Source organism: Hordeum vulgare, chromosome 2H, assembly GCF_904849725.1.
Source record: "Hordeum vulgare subsp. vulgare chromosome 2H, MorexV3_pseudomolecules_assembly, whole genome shotgun sequence".
NCBI lineage: Eukaryota > Viridiplantae > Streptophyta > Magnoliopsida > Poales > Poaceae > Hordeum > Hordeum vulgare.
The window spans coordinates 649101893-649119516 of NC_058519.1; the positions used below are offsets into that span (position 1 = coordinate 649101893).

The 17624-nt window shown below is 45.6% G+C and overlaps 3 protein-coding genes across 4 annotated transcripts; 1 reads left to right on the forward strand and 2 right to left on the reverse strand.

The window, feature by feature from the left end:
• The first annotated feature begins 243 nt into the window (after positions 1–243).
• On the forward strand, positions 244–4730 carry LOC123428372 (eukaryotic initiation factor 4A-III homolog B-like). The gene is made up of 8 exons (XM_045112570.1): positions 244–545; positions 2334–2574; positions 2659–2739; positions 3180–3287; positions 3363–3482; positions 3786–3953; positions 4058–4144; positions 4358–4730. The coding sequence occupies exons 1-8, from the start codon at positions 244–246 to the stop codon at positions 4469–4471; spliced, it is 1221 nt and encodes a 406-aa protein (XP_044968505.1). The 3' UTR covers positions 4472–4730.
• A 544-nt stretch (positions 4731–5274) lies between these two features.
• On the reverse strand, positions 5275–8433 carry LOC123428373 (pentatricopeptide repeat-containing protein At4g01990, mitochondrial-like). 2 transcript variants are annotated; one of them, XM_045112572.1, is made up of 3 exons: positions 7946–8433; positions 5581–6826; positions 5275–5504 (listed from the first exon to the last, which is right to left on the reverse strand). In XM_045112572.1, exons 1-2 carry the CDS (start codon positions 8357–8359, stop codon positions 5585–5587), a joined length of 1656 nt encoding a protein of 551 aa, XP_044968507.1. In that variant the 5' UTR covers positions 8360–8433; the 3' UTR covers positions 5275–5504; positions 5581–5584. The 2 variants fall into 2 exon arrangements, with proteins under 2 accessions (XP_044968507.1, XP_044968506.1); XM_045112571.1 differs by having other exon boundaries at positions 5275–6826.
• A 6783-nt stretch (positions 8434–15216) lies between these two features.
• LOC123428375 (transcription factor MYB16-like) lies at positions 15217–17624 on the reverse strand. The gene is made up of 3 exons (XM_045112574.1): positions 17284–17624; positions 17062–17191; positions 15217–16620 (listed from the first exon to the last, which is right to left on the reverse strand). The coding sequence occupies exons 1-3, from the start codon at positions 17414–17416 to the stop codon at positions 15825–15827; spliced, it is 1059 nt and encodes a 352-aa protein (XP_044968509.1). The 5' UTR covers positions 17417–17624; the 3' UTR covers positions 15217–15824.

A 17624-nucleotide genomic window follows, 5' to 3' on the forward strand; every position in this document is an offset into this window, starting at 1 on the left:
GGATCCGCTTAGTATTTTACATACGATTAACATACACTTCATTAAAAAGCTTGTATGATGTGATGTTGGTTGCTGATGTGAACAATTTTACCATCGATTGAACATGCGAACTGTTGGAGATGCTCTAAGGGCCCATGACAGGACTGCAAACTGCCAGGTACCCACTTGCAAAAGAGCCACCCTCCTCCCGACCTCTGCTGCTCCCCACGTCGGTCTCACCCCCCACAGGCTAGGGTTTCTCCAATGGCGGCGGCGGCGGCGGCGGCGGGCTCCTCCAGGCGTGGGCCTATGGACGACGACAAGCTCACCTTCGAGACCTCGGCGGGGGTCGAGGTCGTGGGAAGCTTCGACGCCATGGGCATCCGGGAGGATCTGCTCCGCGGCATCTACGGCTACGGCTTCGAGAAGCCCTCCGCCATCCAGCAGCGCGCCGTCGTCCCCATCATCGCCGGCCGCGACGTCATCGCCCAGGCCCAGTCCGGCACCGGCAAGACCTCCATGGTCTCCCTCTCCGTCTGCCAGGTCGTCGACACCAACATCCACGAGTAAGCCCATGCCCGTCCCTCCCCCTCCCTCCGCCACCGTCGCTCTCGCTAGATTCTCAAACTTTCGTCTTGGATTGCCATCGCCCGCTGCCACAACTCGTCTCATGCACTTATCCAAAATAGATTTGTGGAACCTGTTACTACAAGTACATTTGTGTCTGCCTTTTACAATGTGTTTGTCTTATGCCTTATCAGTTCCTTGTTTCTGTGCCGTTAATTCAGTGGGGTCGGTCATTTAGGCCGTGATTGGATCGTCCTTTTCCAGCCAAAACCGCTTGTAAAACTGACGCTTGTAAACAAAAACGGATGGTCTTGGGCGAAGCGATTGGTTGGTCGTTTTCGACTGGTAAAATGTACACCGGTTTTCTAGATTACATGTGTAACTCGTCGGTTTTCGTTACAGACCTCGGCCTGTCGGTTTCATTACGCCTGTATTTTATGCGTTGTTTCCACTTTCCAGTGACGAGTAAATCACACTTGTATCTTCAATACGGGTGTGAAACAATCCAGGGCTCCCAAGCGCGGCCTTACTGTATTTTCGAGAAAACGCAAAAAGCCTTTCTAACGCAAAAAGCCTTCTGTATTTTCAGTTCTGTTAAAATATGATTTCCAAAGCTGCAGTTCTTACACTGTGGTTTCACTTGGATAGTAATGTTATTACAACCTAGCTTTATTTTATTTTAGTTCTTTCAAACTGTAATTTTCAAACACCCCGTTATTGTTCTTAGACTGTGGTTTACACTTTGATATTACTGTTGTTGCAACATAGCTTGCATGTATTTTTAGTCATTCCTAACTGTAAATTTCATACAACTTAGTGCTCCATCTACACTTGGTTTCTCATATTTTTACTGTTTTCTTTGTGTTCTGTTTGTCCCTCTTTATCCATGTAAGCTTTAAATGCCAAATTGATGTTGTACCTGCAGTTTGGGTAACTGCTATTTTAGTTGATATTACTGTAGTTTCAATAAAACTGAGTGCTCCATTTGTAATTTATCTTTGTTGTGTTTTTGGCCTTCTTCCTCACTGTAAGACCTGCTGTAGTTAGATTGTGCATTTGCTCTTCCTAGGTTAAAAATGCAAATGCTCCTGTATTTGTCTCAATTTCAGGTTGCATCAACCAATTGTGCTCTAACTACATCATCTCCCTCCATCTTCAACTTTTTGTTTGTCACTGTAGAACTGCTGAAAGTTCCTATATTTTCATCATTTGTTTGTAGTAATTTGATGTAGAAGTGCACCAGAGCTTGTTACTGTTAAATAACATAGTGTCCTGTGTATATGCTTTCCAACTATGTCTGTAGGAATTGCTTGTTTATTACTCTGTAACTTTTACGTTTCCTACCATCAGCGACTTTTTCAACGTGAAAGAAGATGCAGAGGAATGGTTGTTTTTCAGGAAGTTGAAGGGAGGCTAACTCTCCAGGCGGATGTTTTCTTTCAGGTAACTCTCCAAACTTGTGCTTGTTTTGTCTGATGCAATAGCTTAAATTTGTTTGTCTCCTCTGCGGTCAATTCCTTTGATTTGCTTTCCTGTTGTCGCTTTTCTTAAGGATGTGCATATTTCTTGGCATAGCTCTGGGTTTTCCTTGTTATGTGGGCGAACATTGTGGTTCCCCATCTGTGCTAGCGCCACCATATAGGAGTATTTATTTTCTTATGCATTTACCAGCTGTGCAATTCACCATTGTTTACCTCTGTACAAGACTAGCTTTGATAATGTATATATAGCACTTGCTCCGAAAGTTAAAGCTCAACTTAATATTGGGCACAATTTTGATTCTGCAGGGTGCAAGCATTGGTACTGTCACCAACTAGGGAACTGGCCACACAAACAGAGAGAGTGATGCAAGCTGTTGGTAACTACATGAGTGTCTCTGTGCATGCCTGTGTCGGTGGCAAAAGTATCGGCGAGGATATTAGGAAGCTTGAGGCTGGAGTGCATGTTGTCTCAGGAACCCCGGGCAGAGTATGTGATATGATCAAGAGAAGGACCTTGCGCACAAGAGCCATCAAGCTCCTAGTCCTGGTTAGTTTGCCCTTGTCATACTGCATTTGTTTGTTTTTTGTTTGCTCAAGTTCTGCAAGTGTTAACATTCTCTCATATTATTAGGATGAAGCCGATGAGATGTTGACCAGAGGTTTTAAGGATCAGATTTATGATGTCTACAGATACCTCCCCCCAGAACTTCAGGTTGGTCATTGAAATTAAACCTTTCTCAAACTGCTCTTTTGTCTAGTTTATCAGTCTGTCCTGTCATCGCGCTGATGTGTTTTACTACAGAATTCAAGTTGTCACCTGCTTGTATTTTTGTGTCCTTGTGCAATACCCATGTCTTGCACCTTTACTGTAGTCATCTGCCAGTAGCTAACCACGAATGGTTTGTTTTTAACTATAGGGACAGATTTGTGTGCTCCTTGATTTGTTGTTCCTTTCTGTTGTTATTCTTTTTTCTTTCAGCACATTATTGGTTGAGCATGTAGCATTCTCTTAGTAGTGAACTCTAAATGGGAAAAGCGGGCATTTTAGAGTTAAACTTAACATGAGCACTAAGCCTCATGACTACAAAAAAAGCCATCTCCCTGGCAGAGATCTCATACTTTTCTAATTGTGTATTATTGGACCATATGCAGGTTGTCCTGATCTCTGCAACTCTGCCCCATGACATCTTGGAGATAACTAGCAAGTTCATGACTGATCCAGTCAGGATCCTTGTAAAGCGTGATGAGTTGACCCTAGAGGTAAATATCACCAATTCTTTTGCTTTAGTGTTCTTGTCTTATTTAGCACTTACATTTTTCATTTAATGTTTGTAGGGCATCAAACAATTCTTTGTTGCTGTTGAGAAGGAGGAATGGAAGTTTGATACGCTGTGCGATCTTTATGATACACTTACCATCACCCAGGCTGTCATTTTCTGCAATACTAAGAGAAAGGTAATGTTTAGCTCAGTTGATTGCTTTATTCTAACCAACTACTGCACTCCAATTAGCATTTTGTCCACCAATTTCTTCTTTATCCTTGTGGACATTTCATATACATCTCACTTTGTTGCTGCATGCATATCACTGTGACAATTTACTATGTTTTGGGTTTGCTATTGGTTACACTATAAAATTGTAGCGATGTGCTTCTTTGAGTGAAGTGTATAAAATCTTGTCAAGATTTGTTAACCATGTCCAGTTGACATAATTGATGGTTCACAGCTTGCTAAACGATAGTTTCCTTGTGCCCACCAGGTGGATTGGCTTACTGAAAGGATGCGCACAAACAACTTTACTGTATCAGCGATGCATGGTGACATGCCTCAAAAGGAAAGGGATGCGATCATGAGTGAGTTCAGGGGTGGCACAACCCGTGTTCTGATCACAACAGATGTTTGGGCTCGAGGGCTGGATGTTCAGCAGGCAAGTCTTGTTGCCCAGTTTCAGCTTTTTCATTTGTTGGTACCCGACGCTGTTGTATGACTTCGTACCTTGGTTACTGACTGAATGTATTTGCCTTTGTTCAGGTCTCTCTTGTCATTAATTATGATCTCCCGAATAACCGTGAGCTTTACATCCATCGCATCGGTCGCTCTGGGCGTTTTGGACGCAAGGTAAAGTTACACACCCACCCCTCCTGCGAGACTGAAGTCACCCCTCTTATGGGACTGCCTGAGATTGTTTTTTGTTTAAACTGTATGAAAAGTAAACATGTAATGTGTCACTCACTCATCTGAAGCAAATGTTTGCTCTCTGCATCCCAAATCTTTGCAGCACAATTAATACTCTTGTTGCTTGACATATATGAAAAATGATAATATGCGCAGGGTGTGGCAATCAACTTTGTGCGCAAGGACGACATCCGTATCCTGAGGGACATGGAGCAGTACTATAGCACGCAGATCGACGAAATGCCCATGAACGTCGCCGATCTGATCTGATCTGAGCGGTCTCTCCCTTTGTGTGTCTCTGCGTGTGGGAATTTGGTTGATGTTTGGTCATGACGTGTGTATTGAGGTTTCCTTTGTTGCTTTTGAACGAACATGGGAGTGTTTATATTCTTTCTTGGAGAACCAGCTCTTGCCGACGCGTCCTTTGTTCGTTTGAATCTGTTATTTTAATTATCTTTTGGCTTTTTGGATAATGTTGTGTTGTATTTGAATTATGCTTCGGTGTCAATGTTATGATGTCACGACCCTATAACTTGCTTAGACCCGTTTGATTGGGTTGCCACCTGCATGTTATGTATTATTATTTTTCTTGTGATTTTGAAAGTGCATGTTGTGTGTATTTTCAAGAATTGCAACCCAGTTGTAGCACGCCAGGCAGTTAAAAATTACGAGAAAAGAAGAAATTTGTAGGTCTTGCCATGAGATGCTTGGTAAGCCCTACATGGCTACAATGAGCCCCGACCATTACGGTGCTGTTGTCCACTATGAGAAAGAAAAAATATACTCAACCGACAAGCTTGAAATCCACAAACTATTAGGAATAACTCATATTCACAGTGGCAGACAAAATGTAGCACCCCGTTTTGCGTCATGGGGTTAGATATGGCCGCCGCCGATGATGAAGCGTGTCGTCGGCAGGGAGGAAAGCAAATGTTCCCTTGGTTTTCAGACATGTTTTTACTAAGCAGCAGCATTGCTACTACAATCTTGCTATCTGGTTGTTGTTTCTAGTTTTCACCTGCTGTTCACAAAGCCTGACACGAGCATGGTTCCACTGATTGCGCGCAGAGACAGAATAAGAAACGATCCTGTAGTAGCATCCTTGCTCCAGTACTCAAAGTCTGAAACAACCAATACATACAAAAGAAGAAGAAAAAAGAATAAGTGTAGGAGAAAGCCCTCTCGGAGATAGACTAAAACTTGTGCTAGCACAAAAAATCCTTTGCTCCGGCCTAGTTCTGCTTCTTCTTGCAAAAGCACCAAACTTCGATGAGCCAGAACAAGGGCCGGCAACACTTCTCACCTACAATTTCTGCTTTATGTTATTCGTTCATGGAAGAAACCACCGATGTAAACTAGGGGCACAAATAGGTAAGTACCATTTCACCGCCCCTTGTCGCCCAACCTCTTCAGCAGCTTCCCAATGTCGTAGCATATCTCGATCTTGTCGTCTTTGATCTGCTGCCGGAGGGAGCGGCTCGTCTCGCCAGCCGCCAGATAAGTCCGCAGGAGGGACTCGTACGCTTTGCCGTCGATGCACCCGAGCGCCCTCAGGCAGCGGCAGAACCTCTCCGCACCCTGCACGTCCTTCTGCTCTTCGAAGTACTTGGAGAACTTGGGGATCTTGTCCTGGTCTAGCTTTGCTGTTTTCTTGGGGAGCTTCGTCACATTCTCGACCCAGTTCAGCGCTGATTTCATGTCCCCTGCCACCATGTAGTGATCGAGAAACAACTCGCATGTTTTGGAGTCGAAACAGGCACCCTTTTCCTTGGCCTTCTCCCACAACAGCTCCGCTTCCTTGGCCATGCCGTTCTTCAGATGGGCTCGAGTCATCACATTAGTCAGTTTGGCATCATAGAACTCATGATTGGACTCCCATTCCTCAAAGACCTGCTTCATGTAATCGGCATCATTGAGCTTAAGAAGAGCCTGCAGCATGCTGAAGTAGCTCGTGTTTGTCACCTTTGGGAAAGTGGCCTTAACCACGCCCCACACCCTCTTGACCTCGCTCAAATTGCCTACGGAAGCATATAGACTCATGAGGAAATCAAAAGGCTGCCTGCCATCACGATCTTGAACAAGGCCCTCAAGTTTCTTCAGAGCAGACTCTGCTTTTTCAACCAAACCAGCACTCTGGTAGATGGAAGCCAGTGTGCTGTATGCAGACCACCCTAGAACCCCATCCTTTTCTTCCATTTCTTTTAAAACTTGTTCAACGTCATCTATTTTGTTCAATGCCGCCAAGCTGGTCATCAGAATGCAGCACGTCAGGTTATCTGGTTTAACATTCTTCTCCTTCATCTCCTCAAACAGGCTGCAAACCTTCTTATGCTGGCCTAACTTCATGTACAGGGACATCAGATTGTTGATGGGCAGAGTACTGGATGAGATGCCTAGCTCATCCATCTTGCGATAAAGGTCTGTTGCTTTCTCTTCCTCTTTCGATGAGCAATAACAGTTCAGAAGTGCCCCAAAGGTTCGATGGTTTTTGGCTGGATCAGGAAGGCCTTCAAAATATTTTTCAGCTGCCTCGAGGCCACGCACTTTGTAGATGAGATCCAAACGAATTGCATGGTTAGTGTAAGACATGTTCATACCCTTTGTATGAACCATCCAATCCATCAACTGCCATAAGAAAAGACAAATCCTTGCATGAGTACAACAGACATAATTAAACACCAATAGCAGAAGTACAAGCAGAAGGCAAAACAAGATGAGTTGGAGAACTCCAGCCATATCAGAAGTAATATTTTTCTGGCCCCCTAAGGACAACTGTGCACATAGTTGTGATAAAAATAGTATTACAAATATTGGAAACATGGTTGCCTCAAAAACAAAAAAACAAAAAAGATATTGAAAGTATGGAACATGAAGCATATCAAACCTCCTCCCTACTCTGCTTGATCACATATTATTTTATACGCACATCAGAAAACTCTGAAAGAGAACAAGCATTCTAAGGGTGAGCACTCAGCAGACTGGTCTGATGCTTCTGTGGTGTGATGTGCTGCAGAAATGCTCATAGAATCTAGTTCAAAGGATCTTTAAAGGTTCTATCAAAGTATTTCTGTTACCGCTAAGAAAAGGGGTTATCAATGTTGACGAAGCATTTGCTGATATAGCCTACGGAATTCTTTCTGGGGTGTACATATGTAGGCTGTGTTCGGATGGTGCCCACATTAGCGCTGCCAAACGTCTGGCAGCCCATTCATATTTCAATTCTTGCTTGAATTGTCGCAAAAGTAGTGGATGTCTATGAGTGCCCGCCCATTCCCCTCACAATTTCCTAAAAAAATTTGGCCTAGTGAGGGCACAGGATTCCTTGGGCAAAAATCTGTATGGGGCATCAATCAAACATACCCGTGATACAGAGCTCTGCTGTTCAATTTCAGAGGAAACAGTTTAGTTCCATCACAAATCTGGAAAATCCTTGCATCCAAGGGTGCTGGACGAACCCGCAAAAAAAAAGGCGCTGAACGAAATGAGCGAAGCTAAGATTTCACAAGGATTACTCCTATTCCATTCGTGCAATCCAATAATGGACGACCAATACATAAATTCGCTGAATCACTTGATCTACTCGCTGCGTTCCAAATTAATTGAGCACATTGCAGAAAAATGCTGCAAAAAAACCATCTTTCTGGTACCAATCCCGTCCTAAGCAGAGCACCATTAATCAACAAGCAGAGAACAAGAGAGAGCTTGCTGGGATGCCAAAGGTGAAGGGGATATAATCGCTCATACCTCGAGGGCCTGGGAATGGCGCTTGTACCTGCGGAGCTCCTTGACGTAGCGCTCGAGATCGACGGAGCGCGTCTCCCGCCCCTCCCGTAGCCACTTGTTGAGCACCGCGGACACGCTCCCCTCCCCGGCGTTCCCCAGCGCCGACAGCCGACGGTACAGCGGGCGCGAGTCCTTGGTCCCCGCCGCCGCCGCCTTCTTCGCGCCCTCCGCGTCCGGCGCCGGCTCTGCCGCGGGATGCGCCGCCACCTTCGCGTCCTGGGGGGCGACGGCGCGCGCCGCCCGCTTCCCGACGGGGCGTGCCGCTCTCTTCGGGTTCTTCGCGGCGGGGTGCGCCGCCTCCCGTGCTACCTCGGCAGCCGTGGAGAGGAGGCGGCGGAGGAGGCGGGCGCCGGCGGAGGGGGCGAGCGGCGCCATGGGTTTAGGGTTTTGGGGGTTCGACTCTTGGAGGAGGCGAGTGGAGCCGGCGACGATGATAATTGTATCGAACTAACCTAAATTATGTGGGCGTCAGCCGGCGAATCTTTTCAAACACATCCTTCACTTTTGTAACTTAGGTCTTGTTACAGTTTTTCCGCAACTACGATCTCGTTGCAGATTTTCTTTTGCAACTCAGATTATGTTGTAGAATATAGTATTTTTTAACTGAGATTATGTTGCAGAAGTGTCGCATCGTCCTACTATCGTATTTCAAGAATACAGCTCCTGCAACAATACCGTTGTTGTGATGAGAAATTGCAACAACATGCTAGTTTTAAAAACTTACGATGGTGACCATATGACATGTGGCGTGCAGAGAATAGACCAGTAATGCATTTAGTAAAAAATAAATCTGCAACACGACATGGATCAAGCGACGGAGTGTCGGTTCTCTCTCGTTAGGGCTTCCTCTTCTCTTACCGCAATTGTACCGGCGTTGAGATATCCAATCGTCACCTCCCTAGAGATGCTTGGATTCCGCTCGGGCTGACCCAGGGGCGCTCTTTTGTAGTCCTTCCTAACCCTGCTGGATTTCCTTGGAGATATGAGAGTTAGGGCTTCAGTTTAACACGGATATGGAGTATAGTAATTTTTGGTTCTATAAGAATAAGTGATTTACGTGAGTTCTTGCTCAAGAGGTTAAAATCAGATCTTTGGATGAAAAATCTGTACACGATGCCATTCTCATGTCTCGATGACCAGAAGAAAGCTATGGGCAGCGACCCGTGGACGTATTTTTTTCACTGTTGCACCCTATGATGAGTTCACAAAGCTGAGCTCAAATTCAATTATTCAATATAGACATCTGGATTCACATCCATGATCTCCTAGATGGTTTGATGGGGCTGCTAAAAAGCGCTTGCAAGTGAAGTGGGAGAATTCCTAAACGTTGAACCAGCACCACAAAATTTCTTTGGGAATTTTTTTCGGGCCCGGGTTAAATTGGATGTGGGGAAACCGCTTAAAAACGCATTATCCATTGTGAAAGGCATCAAACACCATCTTTTAAAGTATAAACGACTCTCGGAGTGATGTGTAGTTTGCGGTATGTTAGGTTATATTTACAAAAGAGCATGTCAACCGGATCCATCCTCTAAAAGCGCTAGTTTTCAAGGAACTCAAAACTTCAGGTTGTATGTGGCCACCCCGAGGAAGGGTTTGTTGATCAGGCAAAAGGAGATCTGGCCGATGGAGAGGTAAGCATGATCACACGAACAATGTTTATGTTGGAGATGAAGACATTCTCGCTGGATTCTGGGTCCTTGCTCACGGGTGCAGTGTATCAGTGTGGAAGCTCGCTGGTCAAGTCAGGTGGTTTCACGCTGGACGTCAACACATTGCAGTGTGAGAGGGTGTGCGCTTCTTTGCCCAAACCATCTCACATATATTGCAACTTCCCGCCGTCGTTATTAGCGTCACCGACAGTGCCAAGTGGTAAGCTTTCTGTTGAATGCCACAAACTTCCTTCCCTTCATATCACTATCACACAGCTTACAGTTCAAATGACCGCAATATTTATCTCCTCTAATGTACATAAAATATCTGTCATGCAAAATAGTACTCCCAATTGTTTTCAGTTCACACAAATTGAAGTATTACACAATTGCCGGTTGCTCTCCATGATTGAGCTTAACTGATCTAGCACCATTAGGATTTTTTTTTTACGGAACTTTGTTGAATTTTGTGAGTACAGAATTGCTGGATTTCAAACCGGGTTCTCTATTCATAAGTTACCTGCCATTTCATTAAACCTTGGATCACATTACTATTGCTTTTCAATCAACATAGAACCATTCAAATCTCAAGGTCGCTTCATATACAAGATATTTTCGCTTAACGGCTAATAGTTGTGCGCCATAAAATAGAGTAATTTCAGCCTTGGCAGTGTGCAACTTTTAAGTGTAACTATCAGATAAGTTAAAATTAGCATGGGCTTGTGTGAATGTAATGGTGTGAGCTTGTGCAATGCAGCGACAACCCATGCTGATGTCCGACGAGAAGGAGGCGCTGGGGCTGGGACTGGGGCTGGACATGTGGAGGGTGCAGGGGCGGGTAGCGTAGCTGAAGAGGACGTGCAAGGTGACGAGGGGCCTGCCGGCACCAGGGTGTCGAGGAGGACGACTGCAGCCAAGGGCAACAAGTCCTTCAGCTGGAAGGGCTGCTTGCCTTGGATGTGTTAGCTAGTTGGACACATGGAGTGACTCGGATCCATTTGTAAGTTGATTCGTCTCGCATGTTGTGCTGATCTATTGGTTTGTGCTGCGTGTTGGTCACTAACTGGTTACAAAATCAAGATTTGGGACTTGGATTGCGGAGCTTTCACCATTGTTCCTGGTTTGCCCTTCTCCTGTGTAATTGTTGTTGTATGACTGGTCGACAATGCAGCATTGTTACTCCCTCTGTTCTTTTTTACTACTTTGCATGCTAGTTTTTTTCTGTACAGTTTGACCAAATTTATATTGAAACTTGTTAACATCTACTATACCGGTTAAATATAACACTGTAGAAAAGAATACCATTCCATGATGGATCTAATGATATTGATTTGGTATTCTGAACATTGATACTGAATTTTTTTCTACAAACTTGGTAAATTTCAAACTACAGCAGTGGAGGGATGGATGGTACAAGATGGTAAATTTTCAAATAATACAGTACCTCCTTTCCTTAGAAATCCCAATTGTTTTCAGTTCACACCTATGTTTATCTCCTCTTCATGACATCTATCTTGAGTTGTAGTTGGGTGCCTCCGTATGTTGGGGCACTTTATATTTCATCTATAGTAAGTTACTAAGATTCCACACGAAAAACAAATTCACCCACAGTGATTTACATCAGTATGTACTTTCTGTCAAAACCCCAACTTGGTTTTACATCTTCCCATGCTGCCATTAGCCTATCGAATTGATCCTCTTTGGTATAGAACTCTGATAATTTTACAACCAAGATATTGCCTTTGTTTAGCATGCTGTTGCAATGAAACCTAGATAGGAACCTTCTACTAGATTGCCATTGGTGCTTTCTATGTGCAAATGTTATTTTTTTTTTCTTCTCCTGTAATCTCTCCCCCCCCCCCCCCCCCCCGGTATTTGCTTTCTCCTTTTATTTTTTTTCTCATGCACGCCCGTCCTTAAGAGTAATTGGAGGGATGGATGGTATAAGATGGTATTCAGTTGTCTGAGTTACCAGGCTTTAGTGCAAAAACGGCCTACATTGCGGGACCGAGGGAGTAGTTGTTTTCTTCATAAACTGTGCAATCTCCAACGTGCAGGACTGTAACATGAAGTTCATCCAACATACGACGGAGTAAATATAAACTCTAAAGCTGGATCTATTTCTACTTGTAACATCTAGTACAACTCATGCCACAGGGAATTCAGAACAGATAATGAGTTGCAGGTGTTAGGAAGTATTAGTATTAGGGGGTGTTTCTTTACAGAGACTTTTTGCTGTAGGGACTAAAAAAAAACCCTTTTAATCCCATGTGAAAGAAACAAGAGGGACTTTTAGGGACTAAAAATGAGTATTTGGGACTAAAGGAAGAAGTCCCTATGGGAGGGTCTTTTTGGGACTTTTTTGACACTTTCTACAAGAGTACCTCTACTTTTAGCATGTCATTTAATAACTTCTAGTATAATAATAGGGGTAACATGGTCTTTTTGCATGTCATTTAATGACCTCTAGTCCCTGTTTAGTCCCTGAAAAGAAACAGGTAGGGACTAGGGATTTTTTAGTTGAGACTAAAAAAAGTCCTAAGACTTTTTAAAGAAACAGGGCCTTAGTCTAGGAGTCCTTATTAGTCTATGTTTATTTTCCTTGCACCTCAAGTCTTGTGTAATATATATATGCTCCTTAGGTCTTCAATAATAATAAGTTGCTTTCCTAACATGGTATTAGAGCCTTAGGTTATTTTTTCACATGCGCCACTCGTGGAGATTCAATTTCGCGCCGCCACCAACCTCCTCTTGGCCGGACGCTCCCTCCCCTCGCGATGCCGCCATCGTCCTCTGGCCGTCTCGAGCTGCTGCTCCCGATCTCCTACTGTTGCAGCCGCTGCTTCTCCAGATCCCGCTGGAACGAGGCTGCTCCCGCGGAACGAGGCTCCTCCCGTCAAACTCCCCGCTCCCGATCCGATTTGGTCCCTGGCCGCCGCCGCCGCAAGGCTGCTCCCGCTCCCGATCCGTTTTGGTCCCTGGCCGTCGCCGCCTCCAGCCGCCGCGGCCTTCAGTCACCGCGTGCCTCTTGCCGAGCCGCTGCTCACCCCGTCCTGGATCGGATCGAGAAGGAAGAGCGGGGAGGCCCGTCCCACAGGCCCCGTCGGCCCTGGATCACCGCTGCAAGTCAAGTTCCCTGCTGCAGATGTTGCCCCGCTTTCGATCCCATCGTCGTGCCCCGCAGCAGGTCTCCCATCCGGATCGATGCTAATGTCTGCTGGATCCCATCAGTGTACACCTTGCCTCCATCTGGTTTGGGCCGCCTGGCAATCTTCCGTCCAGATCGAGCAGAGCCACCGAAGGTCAAGATCTCCAGATCACGCAACCTGATGTTTCTTTGTTCGCTTGTCAGGCTGCAACCAATTCGCTAGAGGTTCCCAGATCACGATCTGGTGAACTGCTTGTTATGTTGTCGCTGCTTCCGTTTGGATGCCCGCTGCCCAGGTTGCAGCTCCCAAATCTGGAGGACGCCTCTCCTGGTCCGATTGAAGTCGACGGCTGCTCCCTTCCTGCTCACGCGCTTGCTCCTCATACGTGCTCAGATGCACGTCATGCTGCCCGCTGGTACTAGCTACTACTTGCTAGTTGCTACAACATGGTGTACGCTACCTATTGCTAGTTGCTTACATGCTTGCTGGCTCTTTTCTATAAGCTACCACAGCTGCTCACATGCTGATGCTTGCTATCTAGTTTTGTATATGCTTTTCTAGTTTTCTTTGTTTTCCAGTGCATCCACCAAATCCGTTGATATTTTATGTTTTCTTACGTCATGCGAGTCCACCATACCTTAGTCCGCCAGCCTTTCTCCGGTCCTGATCTTTTCTATGCAATTTTTGTGGCCTATTTGCCCTTGTTGTTTTCTATAGGATTTCCTGGACTTCTTTTGCATTGTTGATCTTCTTTTGCATTGTTTTCTATCGTGCCTTATCTGCCGAGCTTCTTTCGCCGACGGTTGTCGTGTACTATGATTTTCTGCGCAATGCTTTATTCTTTTGATGTGTCATCTTCTTTTGACAACCCATCTTCTCTTGATACTTATGTTGTATCTTCAAGTGATGTGGTGTCTTCCTCTGATGTGCCATCTCTTCGGTGTCTTTCTTTGATGTGCCATCTTTTTTTGACAACCCATCTTCTCTTGATACTTATCGTGTATCTTCAAGTGATGCGGTGTCTACCTCTGATGTGCCATCTCTTCGTTATCTCCTTCGGCGACTCGACAAGTTTTGAAGACTCTTCATGCTACGACGACACTCTCAAGACGCAGATTTGGATTATTATTTTTTTAGTATTGCACTTCTTCAAATGCAATGCTATTGCATACGCTTTGCATTTGAGGGGGGTGTTAGGAAGTATTAGTATTAGTCTAGGAGTCCTTATTAGTCTATGTTTATTTTCCTTGCACCTCAAATCTTGTGTAATATATATATGCCCCTTGGGCCTTCAATAATGATAAGTTGCTTTCCTAACAGCAGGCAGGATCATTCCCAGCCTCATGTTATCGGCGCTCTGGGTCTGCCATTAGGGCTGGGTACTAGAAAGATCCGAAAAAAATTAACTGGATACCATTTCATTTGTACCCCATATAACTAATAGAACAAGCACACCTGTAAATTTTGGATGGTCTGTATAAGTAGCATGTGGAGTATGTGCAAAAACTGAAGAAGGTGCAGTTTCAAAATAGAATAAGAAAATGAAGAGGGTGTGATGGCGATGGGTTTTTATAATTATATTTCTGGCCTGCCTATTTAATTTGATTTATACAGCTGGCCAACTGGGGAGTATTTGATTACAACATCTATTATTACCTTAAACAGACATTTATGCTACTCTTGTGTGCAGTGCACTATCTGCAAACAGCATCGATGTCACTGTTCATCCGGAAAGGCTGCAACCATATTCATCTCTCTCTTCTTTTTCTTCTTATAAGCTAGACAACAATGATCTGATAGACTGATACATGGTCGTCTATTGTTTTTTTTTTTTTGAGGAATCACCATGGGGTGGGAGAGTTCACCCACCTGATTATATTACTCAACGGTAAAGCAGCCGTAGCTGATCACAATTTTTTTTTGCGAAGGAGCTGATTACAAGTTTGCAGAATTACATGAGGACACATGCGTGTGAGGAGAGGAATACCAGCTACGAGAAGGCGGTTTTCTTGTCAGCATTTTTACATAGCTTGTGTGACCAAAGGTCTAAATATGCGATCATGAGTCTAATAGACGTGGCAAAGTGTCGGTCGATGAAGCGGAAAGTCTTGGCATTTCTGGGGTCCCAAATCTTCCGAAGGATGAGGAGCAGGATGAAAGGCCAAATAGGCTATAAGGGGGTAAATTGGGTCGATGATCTCCCAAAGCCCGCCAATACAGTCTGGCTTCCCAATACCAAACTTTTTGGGCTCGCAGACGTTACTCCAAGCAATTCGACATTGACAACCGGTACAAGTTTCTATTGGGTTTTAAACTACTGATGTGTTACTGGAACTATAAACTGGTACTACTCGTATTATCTTGTATATATACTTTCTTCGTTCATAAATATAAGATGTTTTAGATATTCCAGTATGGACTACATACGGACTGAAATGAGCGAACAAACACACTAAAACGTGTTTGTATATATTTGATTCACAAGAAAAAGTTAGAACATCTTACATTTGTGGATGGACGGAGGGAGTAGTATTTGCGGTTTCAGTGTCAATTGCCTCATTTTCAGCGCATTTGCATCCATCCAAATGGAGTAAAAACACAAACTGGATGTTTACCTTTACTGAGCAGTCCCTCATTATTGTGAAAATTCCCTCATTTATTCCAAAAGATAATAAATCTCTGGGGACCGAAGCTTTGATCTGAGCAGTGCCGGTCAATCATTCTGGGGTTTGATCTTGATCTGAAGGCAAGGGAGACGGACACGGCGGCAGCTTGGGCATTCAACCAACCAACTGTGAAGCCCGTGCGTCATTAACTATGGTGTCGCCGGTCCTGCTCCTGCATGACCTATCATTCGACACGCACGCACTCATCTTGATCCTTTTTACTTGCTCCATGATAAAGAGTACAATCCCAGTTTATTTACTGCATCCTCACAGCAGCCGATTCGGTGGGTTTTTGGTGCAAGCCTTGACCAAAAATGAATGAAGAATAAAAATGTACAGACTCGAGAGGACTCCGCCTGAACCCGTCCCCGTCCTAGAGGAATGCTGGTAGATGGGGATGGGACGATGGCAGCTCCGAGCTGACCACCATGCCGAGGATGCCGCTCCAGTAGCTGCTGCCGCCACCACCGCTCTCTCCGTCCCCCCCGGAGGCCTGGCTGCCATTGCTGGACTCGCCCCAGCACTCCGGCGGCGCATCATGCACGCCACCGGCGCCGGACCCAGCGAGCAGCAGCATGTCCGTGAGGCCGGCTCCGACGCCTGCGGCCCCTTGGAACCATGGCTCCTCCTCCTCGCCCTCCAGCACTTGCATCTGCTGCTCGCGGAGGAGGAACCTGCGCATGTCGTCCTCCTCGCGCTCCGGATCATAGCTTCTCAACTTCCACATCGCGGTCGCCGAGTTGCTTTCGGATGCCACACTGTTATTATTACCGCCCATGAACGTCAGTGTGGAGGTCGGCGACTCCGAGTCAAGCTTGGCTCCCTGCCATGCCTGCAACAGGCCGAGGCACGGGGAAGCGGCAGGGTCTGGAGGCATGTTTGGGATTGAAGTCGGTGTACAAGCTGCTGCTGTGCGCATCGTGGACTCTCGGGCCAGCCGCCCCTCGGCCTCCAGCCGGGCGCTCTCCCATTGGGCCATGTGGCTGAGGCTCGCCGCGGCCTTGGCCGATCTGACGTCGGCCGCTGTGCCTGCCGGAGCTCCGTTGGTGGCCTTGTGGGTGACGGGGTCGATCCCCATCTTGGCTAGCCTCTTCTTGAGGTGGGTGTTCCAGTAGTTCTTGATCTCGTTGTCGGTGCGCCTCGACAGGTGTGTCGCGATGGCAGACCACCTGCACAGTCCCAGGAAGTAACACTTCTTAAGAGATTGATCATATATACATATATAGAACGCATATTCATGCATTATTATTGCTGGACAACAGAAATGCCATAATTCTTTGTTGGGGGTGCAGAAATCAGGACAAATCTGAAAGTTGAGCGGGATGTTTGGTGCATTCAACACTACAAACTATTCGTCTTCTATTTTTTGCTTTCAGATGTAATAGGAGTGGAATGCATATGCATTATTATTATTAGTTATGGGCAGACAGCAGTCTGTCTGACAAGGTCAGAGACTCTGCACTTGATCTTGGCCCCGGAAAAGGATGCAGGTAAGATATTAATGAAGAGGCAACAAAAGGATCTGTACTAAACCCGAAGGGAGCTTAAGTTGGTAACTGTGCCGTAATAATCTGAGTGAAAAAAAAAACTAGATAAAAGCCACTACACACCTGTTGCCAAGAAGAGCATGAAGCTGGATGATGGTCTGTTCTTCCTGCAGGCTGAACTTGCCCCTCTTGATGTCCGGCCGCAGGTAGTTGGTCCATCTCAGTCTGCAACTCTTGCCGCACCTCTGCAAACCTGCAAGATGTTGGCCGAACCCTCACCAACTCCGTAGAAAGACGCCTTTGTTTCTCAGCAACCGGATGAAATTCAAGCTTTTCTAGACTCACCGGCCTTGGAGGGCAATGCACGCCAGCTCCCGTGTCCATGCTCCTCGATGTGGGCAAGAAGCTTCTCGTCCTCCTCCGTAGTCCATGGGCCTTTCTTCAGGCCAACCTTGTCACAGCATGGCGATCGCCCCATTGGAGTAGGCGCGTAATATGCTGCTGCCTTTCGGAAGCCAAGAGCTGACAGCTGAGTGCAGAGGAGCTAAATAGAGCAGCAGCAGGAGAAGGCAAGCTAGAGCTATACATCATTAGCGCGATATGAAGGTATGAAAACTGAACTTTCCATGCCTTATCATCATGACATAAATGCCCTTTTGATGCTTCTGTTTTGGTGCAGGTTACTG